The 10517-nt window shown below is 41.9% G+C and overlaps 1 protein-coding gene across 1 annotated transcript; it reads right to left on the bottom strand.

Moving 5' to 3' along the window:
• Positions 1 to 1387: 1387 nt before the first annotated feature.
• krt1-c5 (keratin, type 1, gene c5) lies at positions 1388 to 9230 on the bottom strand. Its single transcript, XM_086169136.1, has 9 exons — positions 9101 to 9230; positions 7575 to 7963; positions 7160 to 7242; positions 5274 to 5430; positions 3718 to 3882; positions 3504 to 3629; positions 1978 to 2195; positions 1792 to 1820; positions 1388 to 1716 (listed from the first exon to the last, which is right to left on the bottom strand). Exons 2-9 carry the CDS (start codon positions 7953 to 7955, stop codon positions 1601 to 1603), a joined length of 1275 nt encoding a protein of 424 aa, XP_086025262.1. The 5' UTR covers positions 7956 to 7963; positions 9101 to 9230; the 3' UTR covers positions 1388 to 1600.
• Between the last annotated feature and the right edge of the window lie 1287 nt (positions 9231 to 10517).

Here is a 10517-nt window from a genome sequence, read left to right as displayed (position 1 = left end):
TAGCTCTGGAACAGGTGCAACTATGTGTTTTTGTTTTTTTTGGTGATATTTAATGCTTTGTATTTTTGTGTATCTAGATTTTTTACCTACTTTTACCGACTCGGGTCAGTTAATAGCTCTAAAACAGTTGCAACTGCCTGTTTTTGTTTATTTTTTTGGTCATATTTAATGCTTTGTGTTTCAATCGCATTTTCCGTGGCAAGCTGTGAAAGGTCATTTTCAAAAGTGAAATGAATTTATCTGAGATTTCCCATTTCGCAGGAGTGACTGACTGAAAAAAGGGAAGTAGTTCAGGTGTTTTGTGACAGGAGGTATCAGCTGGGGACGAGAACTTCGTAAAATTGATTGATTTTATGTTTCATCTGTAGTTATATATTCAAAATGTTTTTCCTTTCTCATAATACTTTTGTACTTGATGCTCCTAGACGAGAAGAATCACATTATTTGTACCTCTATCACGTATTTCCAACTTCCAACTGAATAACTCGAAATTCAGTCAAAAAAAGACCTCAGATTCACATTGAAAACATAAAGCAGGTTATTAGATACAAAATATAGTCAAAAAAAGATGATCACCTCTGCCCTTAGATGGAGGAACAATCTGACATTTAATTTTCGAGTGAATTCCAGAAAGCATTTCAGTCAGAATTAGCTGATTATACTATGATTTATTCAAATGAGGTGAGAATCAACATATAAGTATTTTACAGAACACACATCTGTAATGCTTTTCCTTTTTTTTTTTCCCTCGGTGTGTAAATGTGAGCCGACTGCGTTTATTGTTGTGACATCGGACGCCGTTTTCCCCAGGCGACTCAGATGTACCTGCACAATAGCTGTTATTCTCTGACGAACGTTGTTGTCTGGAAGAATTCGCTTTTGAATCGTGAACTTTATTGAGCCGTTGTTCCTCCTTTTCAGTTCCACGTTCCAAAAAATAGACAAGAGTCAAAAGTGTCTCACACAAAGGGCAGAATCTGATACCGCTATGCAGATTTACTGGTTTCTGTCTTTTTCGTGTCGGTGCCAAATCACAACAAAGCAGGTGGACTCAGAGTTAAATCTCCAAGTCTTTATTATTATGTAAAATAAGCTTTGTTTAATTCTACAAAGTTTACAATACACACACATCCTTGGCGGGAAAATGCCATGTTTATCCTGATACTGGTGTAGGATGTTCTTCATATGATTACTACAATTGCTATTGCAAATAGCATTTTTTTTTTCAAAATTTTTCAAGAATTCCTGTTACTTTTCTTGCCTTATAAAATACAGTGTGTGAAAATGTCAAACATTTATCGTATAAAAGAAGATCACGTCCACCGAATAAATATGTCTTTTGTGAGACTGTGATGGTTATGCAGCAGGAAAGACTACAAATGAACTTGATATTACGGTTTATTGTATTAATTCCACAGCAAAACATGTTTTAATGAGACACTTGTGAAAACATTCAACATATATTTCTCCTACCATTTATAATCAGACTATCTGGATTAGTTTCAGTACAATTTTTGGCAACTCTGAGGCACTTAAACAAAAAGAGAGACCTAGAATAGCCCGGAGTTGGTGAAACTTGGTGTTCCCATGCAGGTCCAGCTTATTTTTTATGCTCTTCGATCTGCTCCACCTCACTGGACTCGTCCACCACCTTCCCGTTGATCATGGTCTGGGTGACGACTTTCACAATCTTCCTGGTCCGCACGTCCGGGTCTTCTGTACCAGAATTCAACCGGGTTAGTTTGGCGGGTTGGACGCGATTATTTTCCACATTGAATGTCTCGAACTTACTTTTAGGAGGTGGAGGAGTTTCTTTCACCCTGTAGAAAGGAATGATTGGATATATAAATAATGCAAAATCTAACTGTGTTTGAATAGAGTCATCCTGGAATCATTTTGATCCTTATTTTGCATATGAAGAGATAGAGGCGATCAGAGATTTTCAGAAATGGACATAATGTTCCATATTTCTCCTACATTTCCTCTCCTTCCAGCAGCCGCCTGTAGGTGGCAATCTCCATCTCCAGGTTCTGCTTGATGCGCAGCAACTGCTCGTAGTCGGTCTTGTTGCGTTGCATATTCAGCCGGAGCTGGGACAGCTCGTCCTCCAGCTGGGTCAGGGTTGCCTGAAGGCGGTCCATCTCCACGGAGTACTTTTGTCCCGTCTCTCCCAGGTTTGCTTCCAACACTCCCACCTGTTATCGGCAATAAGTAAAAAAAATCGTGAAAAATGTAATCTTGAGATATGAAGAATTTACATGACCTGAGCGTGTTTTTCATTTGATACCTTTATTTCAACATTCAGCCCGACTTGAAAGAGAATGCAGTACGACTGTAATTTTCCATGTCGTGCTTTTAGTTTCGTCTAGGTGTGTCAGTGTGTGTGTGTAAACATATACAGTACATAAGATATATGAGGAGCAAAAGTATATATAGTTGTATCATGTGTCGTTGTTCTAGAAGTTGACTGTAGTAGTTAGTTGTGATTTATACATATACAAATATGTATACACATATACACATTGTGTGTGTGTGTGGTTGTGTGTGTGTGTGTGTGTGTGTGTGTGTGTGAGTGTGTGTGTGGATGTGAGCACCAGGAGTAACTGAGAAAAGTAAATATGTAATTGCATAATAGTATGTTTACAGTTCTTTGACTTAACTTTAGTAGTTTAGTGTGAACACACACACACACACACACACACACACACACACACACACACACACACACACACACACACACACACACAATGTGTATACATGTATACATGTATTTGTATATATGTATAATTGTATGATGTGTAATGGCAATTTTCAACTTTGTTTTTAGTTCTAGAACTAACTGTAGTAGTTATTTGTGAATACAGACACACACACGCCCAATGTGTTTGGGTGTGTGTGTAAAGTACATGTATAAATGTATGATGTCTAATGGTAATTTTCAACTTTTTAGCTCTAGGACTAACTGTAGTAGTTATTTGGGATGCCTTGTTTTTCTTTGTGTAGATATAAACACTCAAACACACATTGTGTATTTATACACACACATTGTGTATTGTACATTCAAGGAGCAAGAGGGATTGGATATCAGCCCATTCGAAGCCAATATATCAAAGCAGAGTACCCACCAATATAGAAACATGACAAAAATAAACAGATTTTGAACCAGATAAAGCCTTTAACAGCTCAACTTCAAAAATTTACAATGCATATGATGCACATATGTTGCTCCGGGCCGTTGTCAGCGTTCCTACAGGACAGCTGCAATGCACATCTTCACCCGACCAGTTCGAATGTTTGCCTGTTTAACACATGCCCGCTCAGCCCCCACACACAGCTGTGTGTGTGTGTGTGTGTGTGTGTGTGTTCACGTCAGCACCTACTTGTGTCCTATCACACTGATTGATTATGGGGACAAAGTGACACAGCTCTGTGTACAGCTCCAAGGGAACTGACAAGGTGAAAAGATGATATATTTATACATATATACATACGACTTGTCGTACCTGCTTGCGGAGACTGTCAAGTTCAACCTCCAGCGCCTGCAGGAAGCGTCGTCTCTCGCTCAACTCACTTTGGGCAAAACGCAGCGCTTCGTTACTCTCCTTCACCTCTGACTGGACAGCTTCCAGCTTGTGTGTGGAAACAAAATATATATATATTTATGTACAGCAGTTTCAGAAAAATAATAAGACAAACGACAACTGAGGCGTCACTGACCTTCTTTAGGTACCAGGCTTCAGCCTCTTCCTTGTTCTTGCGCGCGATGCCCTCATATTGGACCCTCAGTTCGGCAAGGATGGCGCCCAGGTCGGGACCCTGAGCCGCATCCACCTCCACGTTCACCTGCTCGTTGGCAAGACGCGCCTTCAGAGCGCTCATCTCCTGCACGTGAGAAAGACCAAGCTTATTCAACCTCACCCAGGTGATTTCTTTCACGTTCTGCAAAGTTTGGACTACAGAGCCTTTCCAGCGGCCTAAACCTGAATTAGTTCAAGAGATATATTGACAGAAGTACATTTATGTAAAATAGTTCTTGTTTCAACTCGCTTTCCCCGAGTCAAAGTCAAACAACATCCTCGAGCAAATATTTGCTCTGCTTTTAAGTTATTTAAAATGGCAATAATAGGATAGGTTTGAAGTCAGCGTTCCAGATGGAATGATTTAACAACGTAACCTGTAAAAGGAATATCTCCATTTTACTTTTTTAGCCTTATGGGTAAACGTTTGAACCACAATATTGCAATAGTCATAGGGTGGAATCACCCTTAGCAATACTGTGATCCCGACAAAGCTACATTGAACTACAGCAAATGGCAGAGCGTTTTTCTTTCCCCCCCTCCGTTCATCGGATTCCAAATCATGACTCGTAAAAGTCAGACGAAGTGTCTCAAGCTGGAAATGATGGGAGTGTAAACATGTGATCAAACATGCACTTATCCCTTTAATAATGATCAAAAATCCATCCGGGTGTCAACCATCCGATACAACCATCATCCTCTCATTCGCACGTCCGGGTAATTTCAGGTCTCCGGTGAACCTTTTTGGACAGTGGGAGGAACCCGGAGACCCGGGAATACATAGGAAAACCCCGGCAGAATCCAAACGTGGGCCTTCTTGCCGTGAGGCGGATGCGGCGACCGACCAATTACCGTGACAAATACATTTTCATCGAGCCTCACGTTGAGTTTTCCGAGTGTTCAACTCCTGGTATACAAGTAACAGCTGTGCTCAGAAGTTATATAAACTGACATTTCTAATTCAGGTCATATCCGCGGTAATTTCTGAACACAACGAGTTCATTACGGACAGAAGTTGAAACTTCTGTTTCTGCTTCTTGTTTCTGACTGACAGTCATTGTTTCTGCCGGCTGAGCTGCCGGCTGTGAGAAATGTGTCCTCCCAAAATTGGATCACTATCTCAGAGCACTAAATCTGAGAACAAACCTACGTCTCCGGGCAACACAGAACGCCTCCCGGGGTTCGTCTCGACTTATACACGGCCATTATGCCGGATTATCTCTCAGCAGTGTGTTCACATCCTGGACACCACACCTGTCGGAGTGCTTTAGGTGTACATTGTGCTGTGTGCACGAGTGTGACCCGGCTATCTCCGGCGCTAAGGATAAACAGAGACAGGGTGTGTCTGTGCGTTCAGCAAGATAACTTTGAGGCACTAAATGATGCGAACCTTTAGTAATTGTGAAAAAAACAAACAACCGCTGCTTTGCGTTGACCTCTTTCAGGTGAGACCGATACGACACACAGGGATCTCACCTCCTCGTGATTCTTCTTGAGAAAGTACAGCTCCTCCTTCAGGCTGTCCAGGTCTCCTCTGAGAGTCGTGATGATCTGGTCGTGATCGGACTTTGCCCTCTTCAGCGCGTGGCAGTCTCTTTCTACCGACTGGCACAACGTGGCTTCCGCTTCCCATCTTCGAGAAGAGACAATGCAAATATGTGCAGCATTAACCCTCATTGGTTCTTTTCTGAACTTGGAAAAAATTCAGATCAAACAGTCAAATCTGTCTTTCAACCCTCATCGGTAAATATTACCCAAGTTATTGATAAAGCCGGTGAGCGATACTCAATTTAAAAGTGCTTTACGTTATTGATGCCGATATGATGTAGGGTTGGGCAGTAGCTCGATACAAATTCCACTTTGAAATAGCTTCCCGAGTCCCTGGGTTCTCTCATTTCGAAGGTTCGTGGCTTGAGCACCCGTTATTTCTTCTATGAAAATTCAAGCTAGAACCATATACTGTTATTATTTGTATTATTTTTATTATTTGTGCCTGACCCTCCCAACCCCGCAAACCCAGGGTTGGGCAAACTACGGCCCTACGGTCTTTTAAATCCGTCCGGCTAAAGATTGGCACAGAATTCATACTTGACGTGAATGATTGAATGATTGGATCAATGAATGTGGGAGTCCAAACAGGAGATTATTTAATTTTTGGAGCTACTTGAGAATTTTCCTGTACTGAATGACACAGATTGGCTTTGTGATTTAGCCTTTACTCTGGACATACTGACACACATGAATAAGCTGGACTTGAAGCTACAAGGGAAAAACTGGTTTGTGCATGAAATGCAAGCAAATGTCAGAACCTTTAAAAGCGAGCTGGTTTTATTTTCAAAGCAAATGTCAGACGAGTATGATATGTACTGTTAACTAATGTTTTTTTTTTTTTTTTAATATGTATCCTATCTTGTGGTGACCCGGCCCGTCTGTCAAATTTAAAAGTCAACGCGACCCCTGACCCAAACAGTATTTTTTTCATTTCCAAAACACTGGTTTCATTAAAAAGACCAGTTCGGCTATACACAGTTATATACTCCACTGAAGAAACTTGATTTTTCGTATTTGTGTGACGAGGTCAGCAATTGCGAACGGCCTTGATAGCATTGATAGCGTCGAAGAGCTGAAAAGATTTGCAAACATGTCTATTTTGTTCCTGGATGTTTGCGTAGTCACTTTTGAGGAGGTTGGAAATTCCTCACAAAACAGCAGATGGTCTTCAATGTTCTTTTCAAAACTATTATGTCAAAAATAAATAATAGAATAAAAGCCCAGACCAGGATAAAAGACTTCAGACGCTATGGGGCAGGCTGGAAGTTAAAGTCAAGTTATGGCAAGCAAATGAGTATTTATTCAAATAGCACAAATGCAATTTGCCTCTGACTTCTTGATAGTGAACACAAGATTCATCTCCACCTACACCTTTATCCGTGACTTGAGCGTGGGAACTCTTAGAGTGCACGGAAAATAAGGATTTATGTTCATTCATGCCGGGTACACATGCACGTTGCTGCTAATGCCATGAATCACTTCCAACTGATGTATCGCTCTTTCACATCAGACCAAAGAACATACAGTCGACACACTGTGAGAAATCAAATCTGTATGCGGATCCTGATTTTTCCTTGTTGTTCCTTCGGTTTCACCCCGCCGACCGGGCATTCGGCGTCGAGACTCGGACCCGCGCTACCCGTCACGCCCTGCGCCGGCCGATGGCGGGGATTGTTCGGCACCGTGGGAACCGGTCTCTGGATTCGCGGCCTGACAGAAAGGTCATTTATTCACATCGCTTGGCCGTCTGACGCTCCCATGCGAACACTCACAGGCAAGTTAAAGAAAGCAACCTTGCGCGTGACACTCACTTGACCCTGAAGTCATCGGCCGCCAGCTTGGCATTATCAATCTCCAGCATGATGCGGGCGTTCTCCAGCGTTTTCTTTCGAACCTGCAGCGGGGGTCAGGGTGGGGGACACTCTGATAATGTTTTGAATAGTGAACCTTTTGATCCCCCTGACTAAAAAACCCTAAACTCTGCAGAAACCTAATGCTAATGCTAATGCTAATGCTAATGAGTTAAACACAAATGTAATAACCGACAGTTACGCGCCAATGCTTTTACCCATCTTGATGTTTATTTTGACCTCTGTTTGATACGTATAATTTGCTTTTATTGTCGTGAATAGTGAGTCGGTCAGTTCTGCTTGACCGAAACATTTCATTATCATTTAACTCTAGCTGTCCCATGTTACCTGCGAAAAACAAAAAGTGGACTCTAACCTCCTGGCTGATGGTATGCGCCTGGGCCATCATCCCCTCGACATCGTGCCCTTTCGGAGCTCTCTCCAACAGAAGCTGCTTGATCTTCACCTCCAGCTCGGCGTTGGATCTCTCCAATGTACGCACTTTGTCCAGGTAGTTGGCGAGCCGGTCGTTGAGCCCCTGCATGGTCTCCTTCTCGCTGGCGCCAACGGCGAGGCCGTTGACGGAGAGGCCGGAGCCGAGCAGGTTGCCCACCGATACGGAACGGGTCAAAGACAGGGTGCCGAAGGGGGAAAGGGACGAAGCGGGAGGTTTGGAGCGAACGCTTCGTCCGCTATCCCTCACCGACATGCTGGAGAAGGAAGGCTGGCGTACCGAGTAGCTGCGCATGGAGGCCATCGTTTCCGCTGCGGGAAATTTGGGCAAATATCGTTTTGTCAAGCTGTCAGCGGACCTTCATGTTGTTGTGTCCAATACAAACAAGTCATTCGAAACCGATTTCTGGTTATTTCTGGTTTTGTTTCATTTGACAGTGCCAGTGTGCCATCTCTTTTGTCTCCACCGCAAAAAGTAAAACTAAATAACACCAAGACAGCTCCCTTTGTCCTCTGAAAACAGTAACTGTGTGTTAACAGTAATTCCTCTTCAGTAGAAAGTCTTGAGCCGACAGATGGCTAAGAAAGGACTTTTTTATTTCAAAGGAAATTTAAAATTCATCATTGGACGAGGCGATTTGGTAAAGAGGATACACTAGAGCAGGGGACTCAGAGACGCGGCCCTTGGAACAATATTTTGTGGCCCCCTGCCTGAAATCAAATCTTTGTGTTGGTGCGGTCCACGCGTTTTTTTCTCTCATGCATTTTAGGGTTTTTCTGCTGTGAGTTTAAAAAAAAAAAAAACGGGCAAGGAAAAAATGGAAAAATAACTTTGCAATATATTTTTTGCTTCAAAACTTGAAAACAAGATGAATTTTTTTTGATGAAAAAACGTCTAGTGACATTGTTTAGACGATCTTTTCCTTTCTTATTTCTCTAAAAACCACAAAAACAATAGCAAAAAAAACAAAACAAAACAAAAAAACGAGCAAAATTAAAAAGCTTGATTTAATAACCAGAATAGCCACCATTAGCCTTGTAAACATTATTCCTCCTCTTAAACATGCTACCAATCAATTTCTAATAAATTCTAGTGGCAATTTTTTTTTTTAGAGGAACAGTTCATTACATATAAAGAATTTTATAATTTACCTGTTTACCTCCTTTACATTAAAACAAAGGAAAAATTTGGACTTAGTGTTACTTCTTGGTAATGATTTTACCGGCCCGGCACCCTTGACATCAAATTAGGCCGTACATGGACCAAAATAAGTTTGACGCCCCTGCACTAGAGAACCTACAGGAGTGTCAAATATCGATCAAATGAACTTTATACCTAAAAGAATGGTCAAATGCGGCTTTAAAACAGGCCTTACCTTGTTGAACTTTATTCATATTGAAACGTTTTGACGTAGAAGAGCAAGAGAAAGATACAAGTTCAGCACTCACATGAATCTCTGGACTTCAGTAGTTCTTTTCCTGCGTAGGTCGGCTTAGATCCAACCTTTGCCGGGAGGACACTAAGTGTTATTGCCGGACCAGATGTCACAGGTGAGTCTGTGCGGCTGCCGCGGATCGACGCTGGGTTCGGGGCGGAGCCACGGCCGGTGCGTCCAATCTTTTTCCCGCAAAGGGGAGGATGCAACTCGACACCACGGAGTCGAAAGCAATAACATCACGTGAGAGTGAAAGTGTCTTATACCATTTGAATATAATATTCTTTATCCCATGGCGTTGCACAGGTACGATTGGCCGCTTACATTTGGAATTCTGAGCCGACGGAATAAATAAATCTCGGATGCAGTCGGGTGAAACCCCCGAAAGGCCTGGTCAACGCGCCCGGCCGGGAACGATCCCATTTACACAACGGTCCCATTTAGTTCGCAGCACAATACCATCACGGTGATGTGAGAAGGTGGTTTCACCTGAGGGCGGGAGGGACAAAAGAGAGCTGCAACAATGAGGGAGAAGAATAAAAAAGAAAAAGAAGATCCATGAGAAATGCAGTGCGTCGCTTTGCATGGAGAGATAACCCAACCTTACAGTTGACCTAATAGAAGCTGTTTAGATGTTTATGACATTGGAACATATCAGAAAAAATGAATAAAAATTCCCTTTTCCGAAGATTACTGTCACATTTTCAAGATATCTCTACTTTTGTTTTTAACAATAAAAGTCCCATGTGGTTCTTTAGAGGGGAAAAAAAAGAGAGAAAAGTTTCTTGATTCCCCACTGGGGATTATTCTGAAAGAAATGCAGCTCATATGACACTGTGACGCTGACCTGGTTTAGTGCCTTACATGTGTGTATGGCCTCCCAGTCTAACTCAACCTACATAAACACACACACACACACAGGCGCGTGCACACACACATTTGTCTTTGGGAGGGAGTTCATTGCATTTCCTGCCACAGGCAGAGCTTCAATCCGGTTTTAACCCCTAATTTTCCCATGGACAGGAAAGAAAGTTGAGACATCCTGTCCAACATGGAGTCAAACTGAACTCGGTCTTTGGAAATATAACTTATATGAATATTAGTATGTATATGTTTCTAATTTCTCATTTTCGTCTCATTGGATGATTACAATCCTACAGTGAGGCAACTTTTCATTTGCTGATTACAACGTGAATTTTGAAGGTTTGACCCAATAAAAGGACAGAAATGGATTCCTCTCTCCCAGCATTTCCTGTATTCCTTAAGTTTCAACAGATTATTGAAGAGCTTTATTTAATGTCATATGTGTCAAATAGCTTATAAAATCTAAAAGGTCCCTAAAGATATCATGAGACAGCTATATATTCTGTTCACACTGTTCTTAAACATAATAATACAACAGCAGTCCGTGTCATTGGAAAGGAAAGGAT

Source organism: Fistularia commersonii, chromosome 22, assembly GCF_037954325.1.
Source record: "Fistularia commersonii isolate RoL2024-O1a breed Wild chromosome 22, RoL_Fcom_v1.0, whole genome shotgun sequence".
Taxonomy (NCBI): Eukaryota; Metazoa; Chordata; class Actinopteri; order Syngnathiformes; family Fistulariidae; genus Fistularia; species Fistularia commersonii.
Note: the sequence above shows the minus strand (reverse complement) of the source record. Positions and strands in the feature narration are given on the sequence as shown.